Consider the following 17747-nt stretch of genomic DNA (forward strand, 5'->3'; position numbering starts at 1 on the left):
TTTTTGAAAGTGATGTTGGCGACATCATCGAAGTTATCTTCCATCTCGTTGTATGTCTCCCAGTATCTATCTGAGTAGGCCTTTAAGATTTCTCCGTCATGCATGGATAACGACAACAAAGCGCTCAAGGGCCGAGGAGCTTTGCGGTTCGTAACGAAGCTGGAGCCAAAAGCTTGGGTCAACTGCCTGTATGAATCTATGGAGTTCGTCTTTAGACTATTAAACCACCTCATCGCCACCGGTCCCAAGCTGGATGGGAAAACCCTGCACATCAGCACCTTGTTCCTAGAATGGACAGCCATCCTTTGGTTAAATTGGCTCATATGCTCTACAGGTTTGTTTTACCGTTGTAAAGGGCGAAGGTTGGCTGCTAGAACCGCCGAGGAAGTATGGCTCCTTCTATTTGATGCATGAAAGGCGACTAGGAGAGTTGATCTAATGCCCTGCTCATGGCATTGTTTCCCAAGCCCTTAGGAGATGGGCTTCTGTGTCTACGTCTCCGGTAATATTCTTTTTCATGGGAGAAGGTCTCACTTGGGGGAGTCCTCAATCTTTGTCTATAGTCATCGTCACTTTCATCATCGGAGGGCACGTCAAGCCTGGAACGAGATTGCCTTTGCCCTGCATGGTGCAGTTTTCTCTTCAAATCGTCTATTTCTCACTGCATGGCCCGCTTATCGTTCTGTTTCTAAGGCATGTGGCTCCTAACTTTTTCCTGTTGTGGGGCCCGGTTGTTATTTTGTCTCTGAAGCACGTGGCTGCCCGCGCGAGAGTGGCTCATGCTAGTTTAAGTGGTGTTTACGCTTCCTTCTCTAAACCTTCCATTCTCTTCCTTTCGGTCACGTTTGGGGTTAGGGAAGTTGCCCTGTTGTTAGGATTTGGCTGGTTCGAGTTGATGGGAGCCTGCTTGATGAGGGCCTGATCCTACCATGCTGGATCGTTGTCCTTACTAACACACAAGTTCTCCCCATAGACGGTGCCAATTGTAAGGGTGGGTTTGAGCATCCCTTCTATTAGACAAAAGGTTTCAAGCCCAACTGGCCCAATACAATGAATTTTTAGAGTGTGGGTTTAAGAACTAGGTCCTAGTCTAAACCACAATCATTGGACACGGTTAGATGCGGGTTGGGCACTAAGGAAATGGATTAAAGTATGAAACTTTGTCCTCGGGCATTTCGTTCGAGGAACTTAGTGCTCTTCTTCTTCTACTTTCAGTACTAGGTCACAATAGTTTTCAAAACCATGCATATCGACACCGCTTTCTTCTTTTTCTCTCCTCCTACTCTCTTTTCCGCCATCCCTCATTCTTGGAGGGTCTCTCACATTATATACTTCTTTCTAGTCGATCTTGACCCTCCACTTGTTTGTCGTGCAGGTCATTACTTGAGTGCTCGTCTCATCAGCCACCTTCCCAAACCCTCTGTGAGTTACGGCAACTAAGGCTGCACTGCTCAGGGGTCCTTTCCTCATTAATGCGGCCAGAACGTTAGTTAGGTGCATTCAATATGGAGGTGACAGCTTCTCCTTCAATTGCTCTCACACCATACTTCCGTGTGTGTCCTTTTATGCTCGTCCTTTCTTTTGGGGGCGCTCTGGGAAGATGCCTTTAATGGCGTGCCGTCCTTTCCTTTTGGGATCTGGAGTGCCGAGGACAAGATCGTTCTCGGCATCGTCTCTAGAATGTTTGGGCTTTCTTCGTGCATCCTCGGGCATTTTTCCCTCCTTGGCGCAAGCCTTGGGCCCAGTACAAAGTAGGCCAGGGTTGCTAAGTTCCTTGGCCCCACAAGTACTATTGGAAAATGCAATTCTTTTAATTTTCAATAGAAAAAATTACATAGGGAGTGAAATTTGTGTTCAAAGAATCCAAAGTAGATAGCAACAAATAGGAGCAAATTTTGTTCTTTCACAATCACCCAACTTTTTTCCCTTGAATATTCACAATCACCTAACTAGATAGCATGCTTTTATCATTTTATGAAGAAGAATTGATATGCTGAACGTGATGATCTGTATAGCTTTTACTCGACGACTAGTTATTATTTTTTCCCAATTTTAGACTAAAAACAAAATTTATTGTCATATTTTTTAACATATGGACAACTCTACTTTTCAAGTCATTGAGTATTATTTAGTTATTTTAACCGTTTCTATATTCTTAAAAAAAAAAAAAAAAAAAAAAAAAAAAAAAAACACTGTTTGTTGTATTCAACGATTTGGCAAAAATGGTCCATTACCATCAATTTTCAAAATAATTTGCCCAGAAACACTGTTTCCAAACTATATAGTAATATACCACTTTTTTAGGTACTCGAGCTTGGCAAGCTCGAGTACCATGTTTTTTTAATCCACTATCGCCCCATATTCAAGGAGCCCTATAGTGGCGTTTTTAAGCCCTATAGTGGCGTTTTTAAGCCCTATAGTGACGTTTTCGGGACCTATAGCGGCGTTTTTAAGCCCCCATACCAGGTTAAGGGGCCCTATAGTGACGTTTTCGGGCCCTATAGCGGCGTTTTCCTGCAAAATTTTTTTTATAAGTCCCCATAACAGGTTCAAGGGGCCCTATAGTGGCGTTTTTAAGCCCTATAGTGACGTTTTTGGGCCCTATAGCGGCGTTTTCCTGCAAAAAATTTTTTATAAGTCCCATAACAAGTTCAAGGGGCCCTATAGTGGCGTTTTTTGGCCCAAAAACGTCACTATAGGGCTTAAAAACGCCACTATAGGGCTCCTTGAATATGGGGCGATAGTGGATTAAAAAAACATGGTACTCGAGCTTGCCAAGCTCGAGTACCTAAAAAGTGGTATATTGCTATATAGTTTGGAAACAGTGTTTCTGGGCAAATTATTTTGAAAATTGATGGTAATGGGCCATTTTTGCCCAACGATTTAGCTAAAATTTCATCCGTTTGAATTGGTCCTAATTGGAAGATGCAATTCTTTTCCGCTTGTCATAGAATATCGAATCAAGATTCTAATTTACTACAAACAGTCCAAAATTTGTAAAGGGATTTTAAATTAAATTTTTTTAAAAAAGGACAACATCTAGATTCTGGGAGAAACAAAATGATTTAATTAATTAATTTTTTTTACTAAAACAAACAATTCTGTTTCCTTCACTTTCTTTCATTTAAACTAAACAAACAAAAGCAAGGAAGATGATATATAGAACTTCCCTGTCTAAAAATAATTAAAAGGGTTATTTTTCCATTAAAAATTGATAGGTTAAAATATGTACAATAATATGCCTTGTGTATGATGATGTACAACCCTTCCAAAAAATCAAAGGGTAGAAAAAAATAAATAAATAAAAGAATTATTTGGTTGGTGCAAAAGGCAAAGGATCTAAAGAACATAGCATGAAACTAGTAAATTCCATCTATTGATAGAGAAGGTAATCTTTTAGGTAGGATGGTCTCCTAATTGCTCTTTTGGATTTCTCACGTAAATCACCACCAAATGAAGTTGTGTTATGAAAATCATTTTCACTTGAGCTTGCAACATGATATTCACTATCGCTATGTGCCACATTGTTGTTTGAATCATCAGTACCACTAGAGCTTGTACTATCGGTTTCTACATCACTAGGATTGTATTGAGAATCAGTAGTACTGCCAAAGCTTTTGCCTTGAGATTCTTTGTCACTAGATTCTGTTGCCATTGAAAACTGATTCTTCATGTGAGGTTGGATAAGAATAACCCCTTTCTTGCACTGCATGATAATGCATACCTCTTACTAGTCTTCAGCTTCCTCCAATGATTCGAATAACACAAAAATACTTCAAGAATTTTTAAAGACATCAATTTTATTTTCTTCACATTTACTGATATAGTTTGATGTAATTGGTATATAATAAAAGTGATGTCAATAATAAATCTAGATGAAAGTACTAATACTCCAATCATAAAAAACCATATCAACATTTGTGAAAAAATTATAAAAAATGTTATGTCTCATGTTTATTGTAGCAAGAAATACATTAAGAAAGATTTTATTTTTACAAAAAATTGACAAGTGGCTCATTAAATAATAAATTGAACCAGGAAGTGGGAACTATTTTATCAATTAATAAAATGGAAATGTGTGTTGTAGGACATTTGACCCGATTAATGTGGAGGTGTATCATCTCATTATTTTGACTGATAATTTCCTTGTGGAATAGTTAACTGATTTTTTATTTGTTACAGGCAAACAAAATGCAATTTAATGATTTCTTTTCCCCCACGTTCCTAGTTGACCATAAACAAAGTAACTCAAAGTCTAAAAAAGCGTAAGTACTTATGAAGGACAAAAATATAATAAAACAAGGACAAGAACACTTAACGAAATTCAATTAGTTGAACTAATTTTTATTGTTGTTAATGAAACAAAGTAATCGTATCTCTTAACACTTTCTTCCAACTAAAGCAAGTATACAAATTTAAAATGGTCAAGAAAATAAAAATAATTATAGAAAAAAAAAATGAAGAATTATTTGCCAGGTGTAACAGGGTAACCAATGCCATGCCTTGTGGTGGGAATTACTGTAAACAACAAGCTGCAAATGATCCCAATACCAATTGGAACAATGTTTAGAACCTCTTGAGTCTGCTTCCCAGGCGTTGGGTAAAAGCATTGCACAACATTCTTATCTCTCAAAGCCACAGCACCAAACACCAATACAGATACAACTGCATGAAGCCAATCACGAAACTCTCTTTTCTTATTTACATCAGCTGCTGCCGAGGCTTTAAAAGTAAGGTCTGGACAATCAAACAGCCACAACCCTTTGGAGGTGGCAAGGCCATAGTAGACTTGTCCATCCGAGGCCTTGACACTGTCAGTGAAGGAAGCGAGGAAGCATGAGAGGGCGAGGAGGGCAAGCAGGACGAGCGTCATGGCGCGTGTGGCGGAGTCACATGATCCATTTTGTGTGAAGACTGGCATGAGAAGTTGAAATGCTAGAAGAGTCCCTGTGGGGAGGAGGTTGGCTAGGTTGGCTACCGTGCTTGTTAGGCTTTGTGTTGCTCGTTGTTGTTTAGATGGTTGGCGTTGTAGTGAGGGGTTTAGGGCGTCTTGGTCAACATTGGGGGTTGCGGAGTCGGAGGCCTTTATTGATGGTTCCTTGGAGGGCACGGTAGGTCTTGATCTAATTGTAGGTGTAGACATTTTGGGTTTCAAAATAGATGGTTATTTTGGTGGCTGATGATATGAGATTTTCAATTTGATGAGATTGTAACAATTGTTACAAACCTTTTTTTTCCTTATAGCTGATGATGGTGTGGTGGTGGTGCTGATGATATGATTTCTTGATCTATATCGATCTAGATATAGTTTGGTGTGTGATGAGAGAAGGTGAATTAAGGAATTTTTTTGAGAGTTTTGGAGAAGGGGGAGTAGCTAGAAATGGTTGTGGGGTTCTTGGGGACACTTATATAGATAGATTTTGAGTTCGATGGAAAACATTGTAGGGGTTAGGTGTTGCATATTTTCTTGTCTTGGAAGGCTGTTATTTCCATGCTGTTTCCTATTTGTCAAGTCTATGCATAGGTTGACGACTTCCTTGTACATGTGCCGGATTATAAAATGTTTTTTTTCCAACTTTGAAGGATAGACTCGTTTTTGCTTAATAGGTGAAGAACTCGTTTTCATATGCGTGACGTTATGGGGTATATATTATATGGTAAAGACTGAAGTCGTGCACATCAAGTTTGACATTTTCAATTTGTCCTTCGAGAACAAGAGGTTACCTAACATCGCAGACCAAACACGCGGAGGAACCAATCTTCTGGTAACTAAGAAAAGCGTGACGAAAATTCAAGGATTTGGTAGGGAAGGGTCCGTTGGAATATTCACGTTATCAGGAATGAGTGGCGATGGTTTATTTAAGGTATTCATAAATATGCAGTCATTAATTAATAAAAGAAATAAAAGTAGAAAGAGAGAACATATGACAAGCTAAAAGATAATTGTTAATCATAACTAGCCTCTGAAAAATTACTTCATCACACATAATACTCCTTACATCTTTAGATTTTTTGTTTTTTTTTTTTAAATTAGAAAATGTAGCAATCCCAAATTATAACAAATGCTCTAAATTAACTCTTATCCAAAAAATAGAACGCACGTACTCAAAGGCGAGTATATAATTGATTTTTTTTTTTAGAATATTAAATATTTTTAATATACACACAAAAAATAAGAAAATATTTTTTAAAAAATTTATAGTGATGTATATCGAAAAAGACCTGCAATTGATTTGGATATTTTCTTTGTCAACCCATACAATTAATAAAGGTGTAATGTATTCCATTTCTCCGTCAAAAAAAGGTGTAGTACAGAACTTTGGGGAAGCTCAGAATTCTTTTTCTAAGTGATAATTTTTTATTCATCAACGTGTCAGAATAATATAATCGGGCTTTCACTTTTTTTTTTCTTTTTAAAAAAAAAAAAAAATATTGGTAAACGATTCCAAAGTTGCAGGCTCCATTATATTTGTATGGATATATAAAATTTGTTTTTTCTTGGGGCTGGAGGAATAAAGTAATATATACTATACGGTTTATAAAAAAAAGAAAAGAAAAAGAAGGTATTATACTCTACGAAAGATTATCACTTCTCTCAAGTTAAGTCATTCTTAAATCTAGATGAGCTTGAAAAGTTTTTGTTTGTGGTACTAGGATTCGGATATTCTTAATTAAAGCTGGCCGGATGGCACTGGCATGTATATACTATATACAGTTTCGTAATTATATTTTATTTTTTGGCTCAATGCTTACTTGAAGTATCTAAACAACACAAAATCTTTAAATATTGCTGATATATAACAGGTGTATGTATTAATGTATTTCCCCTGCCAAATCCAACCCGGGAAGCCAAATATTAGTGTTTCCCTCAGTTTTGTTAATCATAATTCCGTATAAAACTAGATTAAACTGTACGTTTAAGATTTCATTTGAACTCTATTTAATGCTTGTATAGGACTCTAATTTGATTTGTCGGTGTCACTACCCCTTTTACCCTCTCTACCTATAATATATTTTTTCTTCGAATAGACATGAAAATCGAGAAAAATCAAATTTGAGTCGGAAAAACAACTGGTTAAAATAGTCAAATTAAGCCAAATCTAGAAGTTTTATAGCAAAATGCAATATCTAACCAAGTTTGACCCTTAAATTCGATGGTCCTATCAAAGTGAATGTTGGTCTGACTGTAGATATTTCAATTTCCTTTAAAAAGAGTGTTCACTCGTGAATATCAAATGTAAACCGCCAGAGAGATATTACAAAAAAAAAAAATTACGAAAATTTTCACAACTTGCAACTTGCTTTTTTACACAAGTGTTGGAGAGTTTGACCAAATTGGTTAGATAATATTTTAAGAGGGGGAGGGGAAGTTCAAATTATAAATATCTCCATTAATAAGAGACATCAAAATGTGTGTGGTTTTTTTTTTTTTTTTTTTTTTTTTTTTTTTGAGAAGAAGATACTTGCATTTAAAGAAAAAACTTAAAATTGGCTACAAGAATAGAGTTGATTGGTGGTGAAACATCCTCCATCCACACAGAGATACCGCTAACATGTCTAGCATATCTCGTAAGGTTACGAGTAACAAAATTACCCTGTTTATCAAAATGTGTTATTTGACTTAAAGGTTAAAGAATAAACAAACATCATAGGATTTGCACTAATCAAGTGTAATTGGAAACCTCCAATAACAAATATTAATGTATATATTTTTTTGATAAGATAAATAGTGTATAAAAATAATATATTCTTGTATATACTATATTTTTGGGTAAAAGAAAAGTACTATTGAGAGCTTTAGATTCTTCAAGTGGTGTAGGCTTGAAAGGACAATTAGCAAGGTGACTAAGTTGTTGTATCTAGGGGCAGCACGCATAATGTTGACAGTCTACTTCATTGGAAATTCCATAAACACGTGTAACGTCTCAAGACAATGACATGGTCCATGTCTTAACCCACCATCTAAAAACTTATGAATTGATGGTAAATTTGTCACAACCCAAACCCATGGAACATGAATTTAGATGTATGACTAACTTGCCAAACTTATATAACTCTATAAACATAATTAATCCAAACTAAATTAATACTCCAAAGAAACAATACTCTTAAAAACCTCTTACAAAAAAAATCTATACTCCACATATTGGAAATAATCTCTACTATATAAAACATGAATTACAAAATAAAGGTAACTAAAATTCTATAAGTCTTCAAGTAATACTAAAGTTGCCTACAACTTCCATGCTCTACCTTGCACCTTACAAAGCGATCCAAAAGTTTTATATTCCCAACTACACTTTAATTAGAAAAATAGTAATTGATGGGGTGAGCCACACATCTAGTAAGTAATTATACAGAATAGACAACGGAATAGAGTCAAGCAAAGCACGAGTATTTTGATTTTTCACAAACTCATTCAATGATATCAAAAATGATTATTCTAAATCATATAATGAATCATTTAATACATATGTAATCACATCTTAAAATCATTAGAAAACACATACACATAATTGATCAGAGTACAGTGTCACATATATACATCACATATTCTCATATGTAATCTTGTAAGCGGATACCAACATCTAACCCCTACTGGTGAGAGATCAACACATATTCTCGCATACAATCCTGTGAGTGGATTTACACATTTTACTGATCAATTCTAAAAACATTCATTTTGAGTCACGTATCACAAAACAGAATATATACAAAATAGAATAATTTTCTTAATATTAACAATTATTCCAAATATAAAGGCATAGCAAATATCACAATATCAAATTGAACATAAATCAAAGGATGCTTGACTCTCTTAGGGAATAAATAAGGACTGAAGAGTTTATATAAATAATTTTTTTACAATTCTTAAGTAAGTTTGAAAACCCCATTTTGCTAAAAGAAACGTTTTAAATACCATTTGAAAAATAAGAATATGATTTTGAAATCACTTGGTTTTAAACAAACTTAAAGAACAAGAATCTTTTTAGAAAACTTACTTTGAAACTCAATTATTTTTTTAAAATAGTTTAGTTTAGAAATCATCTTTTAAATAAGATTTGGACATTCAAAACATTATTTAAAATTCGAAGTTTCTCTTTCAACGATGTAAAAATAATGCTTTTGATAAACTTTAGAAAATGTAAGCTTTAAAAACATAACTTTTGAAAATCTTTAACTTCTAAGATCCTCTAAAGTTTATAGATCCTTCATTTTATAATGAATGATTTAGGTGTTGCCATATCATTAATTCATCAGAAAAGATCCTTAAAATTTGAGTGACACATTAACTATTAAGAAGATAATTGACACTATCAAATTCTAAGTCATTAATTAATTTTTGGTGAAAATGCATGTTTGAACTTGTACAGGTACCAGTGTTGGCATTCTGGTACTACTTTTGGGAGGTTCTATTATATATTGGGTACTAAAAAGTAGAAAGAAAATCAAGCTCAAAGAGAAATTCTTCCAACAAAATGGTGGCTTGCTCTTACAACAGTAACTAACTAACTACAGAGGATATGTCAAGACAGTTAAAATTTTTAAGGTGAAAAAACTCCAAAAGGCCACTAACAACTATGATGACAATATGTCCTTGGCCAAGGAGGCTCTAAAAAAGTTTATAAAGGAGTGTTACTCAATAATAAAGTAGTGGCCATTAAAAAGTTCATATTTTGTAATCGTGACCAAGTTGAGAAATTCATAAATGATATATTATTGCTTACCCAAATTAGCCACAGGAATGTGGTTAAATTATTAGGCTGTTGTCTAGAAACAAAAAATGCCTTTGTTAGTTTATGAATTCATCTCGAACTAGACTCTTTTCGATTAGATTCATGATAGAAGCTTGTCATCCTCACTTTCATGGGAAAAATGTTTGAATATTATAATGGAAATTGCTAGAGCACTTGCATATTTGTATTTTAAAACTTCTATGCCAATTATACACAAAGACATCAAAACTGCCTGATCAATTCACCTTCTGAATCATTCAGCACTGATGATAGCACTAGTGGTTTTGCCAATATAACTTTTGAGTGATGGAATGATGGGTGATAATTGGTGGTGAATGGAACTCTATTTATGACATTATTTTTGAAAGTGTTATAGGTTGTTTCGTCTTGTTATGATTCCTTCTTCTTTTTTTCTTTTTTTTTTAAAAAAAAAAAATTAGTAAGTTGCCCATAAAACATGTCACTTATAGATGTTCCCAAAACAACGGGATTCGTTGGAACATTAAAAGGGACGAGGCTAAACCTTTTCACCTTTAACTGATCACTCTTGCCACTGCCGTTTATGTTTCTATCTTTAATTTCCATTTATTTTTTGGGTGTGTTTGTTCTTTTACTTTAGGCCATTTTTGGGTCTTTGAGTAGTTTCATGTAAAATAAAGTAAAAGCTGATGTTCTTTGGGGAAAAAGGTTTGCTTTTGTATGTGGGTTTTTTGTATTATATATGTACATTGTTCTAAAGTAGTAAGTTTTGTGATTGTAGATATAAAAGTAGTCATGAAGAAAGGAGGTAAAAGGTTTTCTGCTTCTATGTATCTCCATCATTGCCTCATCTAAGCCTGTTGATAATTATTAAGGTTATGAAAATGGACGAGGCTAAACCTTTCAATGTTCCAGCGGATCCTGCTACTTTGGGAACATCTGTAAGTGACACGTTTTGTAGGCAACTTACTAGTTGAATTAAGAGGAAAAAAGAAAAAAGTGGAATCATAACAAGATGAAGCAGCCTATAACACTTTCAAATAAAATGTCATAAATAGAGTTCTATTCACCACCAATTATCACCCATCAGTCCATCACTCAAAAGTTATATTGGCAAAACCACTAGTGCTATCATCAATGTTGAATGATTCAATAGGTGAACTGATCAAGCAATTAGTTTCGTTTGTATGAACATTAACATTTCTCGCGAAAACCAAATCCTTAGCTTTATTGCCACTTCCTTCATAGAGGGTCTATCATCGCCTTTCATGTTCAACCACCATTTTGCTAGATTAGAAACTTCCTTTAGGTGCTCAATATTGCCCTCATTGACAATATGCTTAGCAAGAATTTGAAGGAGGTGATCCTTATTTACAGTAGAAACAAAGTTCATAGCTAGATTTTGATCACTCTCAGGCATATCAAAACAAAGTGTCATCTTACTCGTGAGTAACTCTACAACAATAACACCAAAGCTATAGACATCACTTTTTTCTGTTAGTTGGCCAGTATAAAAGTATTTCGGGTCAATATAACCTAGTGTTCCTTCCACCAAAATGATAAATTGTGTTTGATCAAGAGGAACCAGCTTGGAAGCTCCAAAGTCAGACAATTTTGTTGTGAAATTGTCATCTAACAGTATATTTGCAATTTTGATGTCTCTGTGTATAATTGGCATAGAAGTTTCAAAATACAAATATGCAAGTACTCTAGCAATTTCCATTATAATGTTCAAACGTTTTTCCCATGAAAGTGAGGATGACAAGCTTCTATCATGAATCTGGTAGAAAAGAGTCTAGTTCGAGATGAATTCTTAAACTAATAAGGGCACTTTTGTTTCTAGACAACAACATAATAATTTAACCACATTCCTATGGCTAATTTGGGTAAGCACTATTATCTCAATTATGAATTTCTCAACTTGGCCACGATCACAAAATGTGGAATTTTAATGGCCACTACTCTATTATTGGGTAACACTCCTTTATAAACTTTTTTAGAGCTTCCTTGGGCAAGGACATTACTGTCATCATACTTGTTGGTGGCCTTTAGGAGTTCTTTCACCTTAAAAATTTTAACTGTCTTGACATATCCTCCATAGTTAGTTAGTTGTTATTGTAAGAGTAAGCCACTTTTTTGTTCAAAGAATTTCTCTTTGAGCTTGATGTGCTTTCTTCTTTTTAGTACCCAATATATAATAGAACCTTCCAAAAGTAGTACTAGAATGCCAACATTGGTACCTATACAAGGTCAAACATGCATTTTCACCTAAAATTGATTAATGACTTAGAATTTGAAAGTGTCAATTATCTTCTCAATAGTTAACGTGTCACTCAAATTTTAAGGATTTTTTTTCTAATGAATTGATGATATGGCAATACCTGAATCCTTCATTATAAAATGAAGGATTTATAAACTTTAGAGGATCTTGATCCATTAAATAAGAGTATAACTTTTTATTACCCTTTATCAATAGAAGAAATTGAAATTTTCGATTAGATATATTGTAAGTAATGGAGAGAAGAGAGAAATACAAATCATTTGAATCAACAATTAATTAATATATACTTACTTAGTACAATAATAAAAGTTTTGAATTGGCTGACTAAATAACTGCAACAAGTACCCTTTTTCATCCCATCACCTTCGTACCCCTTGGGATAAGAGCATTTAAATTCTCCAAGAAAGTTATGGCATATTTTGTTGCAGGGTTTTAAAACTTCACACTCATTAATATCTAAAACATAATAGAATCTTAATGAGCAACAACTACTATGAACATGTAATAAACCAGATATGTATATTAGTACCTTGGCAACCATGAAGGAGATATGGATTCCTTTGAAAGCCAGAGGCGCACTTGCAATGATATCCGAGACTGTTGGTGGCATTGTAACACTCACTATGCATTGTCTAACATTCATAGCTTGTCAATTGTTTTTGGGCATCATGGCATGTATGATTACCAACTGCCTAATCAACCACCATCGGAAGAGTATTCCTTGTACCTCTAAAATCTAAAGAGGAAAAGTTGTATGCCTTTTCCTTCACTATAAAAGCATAATTACATGGATTGAAGGCTGCTAGTTCCCTGGAGGGTGCCCCCATGTTATTAACAACTACATAAAACTACAATAAACATTCTGGGATAGAAGTCTGGCAACAGTCTAAGCTAGAGCAAGACCCGTTTTTCACCATGTCAATGCTGTCACAAGATGACAAGCATGCAACATCATCAGTTGGTTGTCTTTTTATATGAATATATGTATCCATAGCGTTACTACCGATTCTTATAAACTTGTCCTTCGTCAGTGAGATTGGAAACTTTGATGAGAACGTGAGAGTCTGAGAAACGTTTTGGTTAGTCCTTTTGGAGCAATCATGCTTTACAAATGTGGATACTCTTAGCTCACCGTCCAAGGATATGGAAAGTACATTTGCATTCCTTGCATTACAACTACTAGAAAGAAGTGGCTTTGAAGTCCTCAAAGAATTGGAACAAATGACGAGAAATGACTTATTGAGGTAGCAACCCTCCCTTGTTCCAAAAGGGTAGGGGATGGTTAATGACCCATAGCTGCGTATGTAGCTAGAATCAGGCTGAAATGCTATTGCTACTGCTACTTCGGCAGCTAAGTTTACCAACAGAAGTAGCAAAACCATGTTTTGAAGGAGGAAAAGAAATGTGAGAGAGAAAGACTTAGAGAGAGGAGAGATTAGCAATTTGATGGATGAAAAGAAATGTGAGAGAGAAAGACTTAGAGTGAAGAGAGATTAGCAATTTGAAGGATGAAAATAAATGTGTGAGAGAGAGAGAGACTAAGAGAGACTTAGCAAACCCTTCTATTTGAACTAGTGAACTGGAGGAGTTTCTTTTAAAGGTTGGAAAGAGGAGTTCATGTCAGTCCCTTATTTTTCTACATGCCTTTTGAAAGGCAGCAATATGCTCTGAGGATGGTCAATAAATAAATTTACAAATTCTAATACTTAATCACTTTCTCATTTGAGAGCATTCACATCAATCCGTATATAATAGAAAAATGCATAGAATTTATACAATTTTGCCTAAAAATAACCTACATTGATCAGTTTGTGTATGATTGTATAAATTTACAAATTTGCTACAATAACCATGTAAATTTACAAGTTTGCTACAGTTACTGTGTAAATTTACAAGTTTGCTACAGTTACTGTGTAAATTTACATTGATACTATTCATTTTGCATTTAGTTTTTTATTCTTTCTTTACATATCTTGAACATAAAGAAAGAAAGTAAATGATCTTGTGTGTGAAGAAAAATGAACAATTAAAAAAAAAAAATCAAGAAAATTTGATATTTTAATGAATTGTAGTGTAAAATAAATGATGTGAGATGAGGTGTTTTGAAAATGTTTTATTCTAACGTGCCCTTTGCTTAAGGGCAAATTTTCAAAATTATCTTATTTCATAATTAAAATTCATAATTTTTAATTAAAGTTTATTTTAAAATATTTAGTGTGAATTTTGCATATTATTATTTGTATTTTTTCAATGGGTTATTGAGAGATTTGTTGTTGTAAGTGTTTTGTTGCAAATGTTTTGGTTCTTGATAATTTTTTTTTTTTTGTTCTGAATTTATTAGTTATTTTTTTACTAACCTTGATTAAACTTTTGTAAATAAATTCTTATAAAAATTTAGAATATTTCATTACTAATATGAATAAAAGGGGGTGAGTATTAATTTTTTCAAAGGTCAACGAAGGAGAGTTTTTTCTCCCTTCAAGTTTAGGGTAGAGTATTATTCCCCTAAACCTTAAGGAAGGGAAGTGTAATTACCCCACTAATTTAAATCTATAACATTTGAAAAAATATATAATTTTTAAATTTTGGATGGGTTGGACCCATGGGTTTGAACTTATTTTTTTTAAATCGATCATTAAGTTAACCAATACAATTTCTTCTTAAAAAAATTAACCAATACAAACTATTTGAAGGGCATCAAATGGACACAAATAACTTGACATGACATTGAAATTTAATGACAAAATAAATTAAGGCTTTATTTTTTATTTATTTAGAGATAATGGTAAAATAGTAAGTAAAAAAAGGATAGTGCCTCGTTTACAGAATTTTAGAAGTTTAGTTACGTGTGGAGAAGGTATTAAGCACCCCACAACGTCTATACAAAAGGATAGTACCTCGTTTCGAATTTAATCTTAATATCTCACCATTTAAACAACAACTAAGATATTTGACATTTGATTTTAAAAAGAATGATATGCATGTCCATGTGAAATGAAACAATGATCAAATTTATCATAGGGTGACATGTGAGCAATAAATGACATGTATAATCTATCCTAAGATGGCATATGAGAAATGACAAGGATCTATCCTAATACGGCATGTGAAAAATGGCATGCATCTATCCTAGGATGACATGTGAGAATGACATGCAATCTATACTAGGATGACATGTGAATGCATGACAATCTAAATGCATGGGCATGTGAGCAATTTATTTTATAAAATATTTACTAAGTATATGATAGCATGGCATACACTAGGAGTGTAAATTGTGTAAGGAATTAAGTATAGCTAACCTCGTTCCAAAGCATAGCATACCAAATGCAATCTTTGCAATTAATTTTTTCAAAGCATTTATCTCATGCAAAAAGACACAAAGAAATAACAAGAAAGTTTTAAATTCCTATAAAGTGTGAAACAAAGTCATTAGACAAATTTATTATTTTTAAAGGAAGGTCTTTCTATTCTTTGGCAAAGCAAGGATTAAAAATGAATTTTTGGAATTTTTGAGGTCTAATTGTGATTTCAAAAAGTTCAAGGTCGAAATATAATTTTGGAAAGTTTCAGGTCTTCGTGAATTTGGAAAAATTTTGGGGTCAAATTGTAATTCAAAAAATATTTGGGGTTGAAAATGTATTTTGGAAAAGCTTTGGGTCAAAAGCTTAATTTTATAAAAAGGATTTGGGGTTGAAAGTTTAAGTTTGGAAAGTTTTGGGGTTAAAATTTTAATTTTATGAAAGTTACAAAGTGAAAATGTAATTTGAAAAAGGTTTGGCTTGTGGATCCGGGTTGGGCCCTTGTGTTGGAATGGATTTAAAAAGGAGCTTAATTTTTGGGCTTGGGTTGACCATGATTTTATAAAAAGCTGGTGGGCTTGTGTGTGAGTTTTTTTTTTTTTTTTTTTTTTTATGAGAGTGAGATTTTTAAAATTGGGTCTGGGTGAAGCTAAATTTTAATGTGGGCTAGAGCTTAGAGGCATTCGGGTTGGGCCTAAAGGAGAGGATTGGCTTGGGATTTTTAGTGGAGTGGGCTTAAATGATTTTTAGTTTTAGATGTTAGCTAAACCAAATGGGTCCAACCCGGTCCAAACCCAAACTCCACTCCAAGTATTAAAAGAAATCTCTATGGACCAATCACAGAACGCCACCTCACCATCTCTTCTCTTAATCCTTCTCTTTCTATTTCTGTCTTAAACCCAAATCAGATAAAGCCTTAGGCCTCTCTCCCTCACCCGATCTCTCCATCTCTGAATCAAACCCACCACCTCCAAAGAAAGGATTTTGATTTGGTTTTAGGGGTGTGAGAAAAGAAAGGATTTCAAAAGGTTGGATTTTTGGCTTGGGTGTGGCTATGTTTTTGATTTAGAATTTTGGGGCTTCGGCTTTCTATGGCTGGATGTGTGTGCTGTGTTCACTGCTTGGCCGTGTGGTGTGTGTATGTTTGTTTTATGTATTGCTTGTAACCCGAGTTGTGTGTGTAAAAAATGGTAGCTTGTATGCTCTGTGTCTTGTGAACATGTGCAGAGATACATAAAAATGCAGTAGGTAAAAAACATAGGCAAAATTAACAAGCATTTGAGAAGAAAATAGATATTACCCATTTTGTTTGAGTCCTTCCTTTGCTCTAGGTTTCTGCTTTGTGATGTTTAGCTTTTCTCCTTTTTGCTCTGCTCTATTTCCTCATAGTTTGTGCTCATTTGATAGCTGAAAAAAAATCACAAATTGATAAAAATTAACAAAAATGAGGTTTGTTTAAAAATCAACAAAAATCAGCAAAAATTGATAAAAATCAATAAAAATAAAAAAATCATAGTTTGTGCTCATTAAAACCATGCAATCCATTAATTCAGGGCTAAAGCTTCTATCGAAATTAACAGATTGCACACCCTTAGAGTACTCACTGCGAAATTAACCCAACGAGATCGTCGGAGTTGCCGCCGATCTACCTTAGAGTTGCCGTTATTATCGTCTGATCCACCGCCATTAACTTCGCCGCCGTTTTCGTCGGATCTCCTCGCCTCCGTGTGTGAGAGTGTGTGGGTTTGGGATATGAGAGAGACAGAGAGTTGTGGTTATGGTGGTAGTGAAAAGTGGTGTCGAGTAAAGGGCTGATAATGAATTAAAAGACCATGCCACACCGCTCAATTAAATTTTGGTGTACATCATTGGGCAGAGGCAGTGAGTTGAGGAAGGATGGAGAGACTTGAAAGAAAAAGAATAAAAAATATTATTTAAATAAAATAATGTATATAATAGATGGACTTACATGAGTATTTTGTAAAATAATAGTGTAAAATAAAAAAATAAAAAGTAAATTTTTATGTATAAAATAGACCGAAAAATTTAGAAAGATTGATGCTGATGCGCTTAGAATCCCTTGTTCCAAAAGGATAAGGGATGGTTAGAAACCCACAGCTGCAGCTGGAATCGGGTTGAGATGTTGCTGCAGCTAAAAATATCAACAGAAGTAGGAGTAGGTTTTGTTGAAAAAGTATTCCAAGCAAAACCATGGTTTTAAAAAAAGTTTGAGGGAAGAAGGAATAGTTTGAGAGAGAAAGAGTAAAAAAAAAAAAAAAAAAAGGAGAAATTAGCAAAGAAATGAATCAAATTCAGAATGTTTCTCTCTTTGTGGAAACCCTTCTGCTTTTATAAGCACGGGGAGATAAGACCGTGTCAGTACGGCAAGGTAATGATGTCGAAATTTTCCATTTTGAGAAAGTTACAAATCCACGGCGTGAATGTGGG

At 34.2% G+C, this 17747-nt stretch overlaps 1 protein-coding gene and 1 pseudogene across 1 annotated transcript; both read right to left on the reverse strand.

Moving 5' to 3' along the window:
* Nucleotides 1-4314: 4314 nt before the first annotated feature.
* Nucleotides 4315-5472, reverse strand: LOC126715966 (protein DMP3-like). The gene has a single exon (XM_050416842.1). The coding sequence runs from the start codon at nt 5141-5143 to the stop codon at nt 4466-4468; it is 678 nt and encodes a 225-aa protein (XP_050272799.1). The 5' UTR covers nt 5144-5472; the 3' UTR covers nt 4315-4465.
* Nucleotides 5473-10192: 4720 nt separating this feature from the next.
* LOC126705693 (wall-associated receptor kinase 3-like) lies at nt 10193-11960 on the reverse strand (annotated as a pseudogene).
* Nucleotides 11961-17747: the final 5787 nt, after the last annotated feature.

Source organism: Quercus robur, chromosome 2 (assembly GCF_932294415.1).
Source record: "Quercus robur chromosome 2, dhQueRobu3.1, whole genome shotgun sequence".
Classification (NCBI taxonomy): Eukaryota; Viridiplantae; Streptophyta; class Magnoliopsida; order Fagales; family Fagaceae; genus Quercus; species Quercus robur.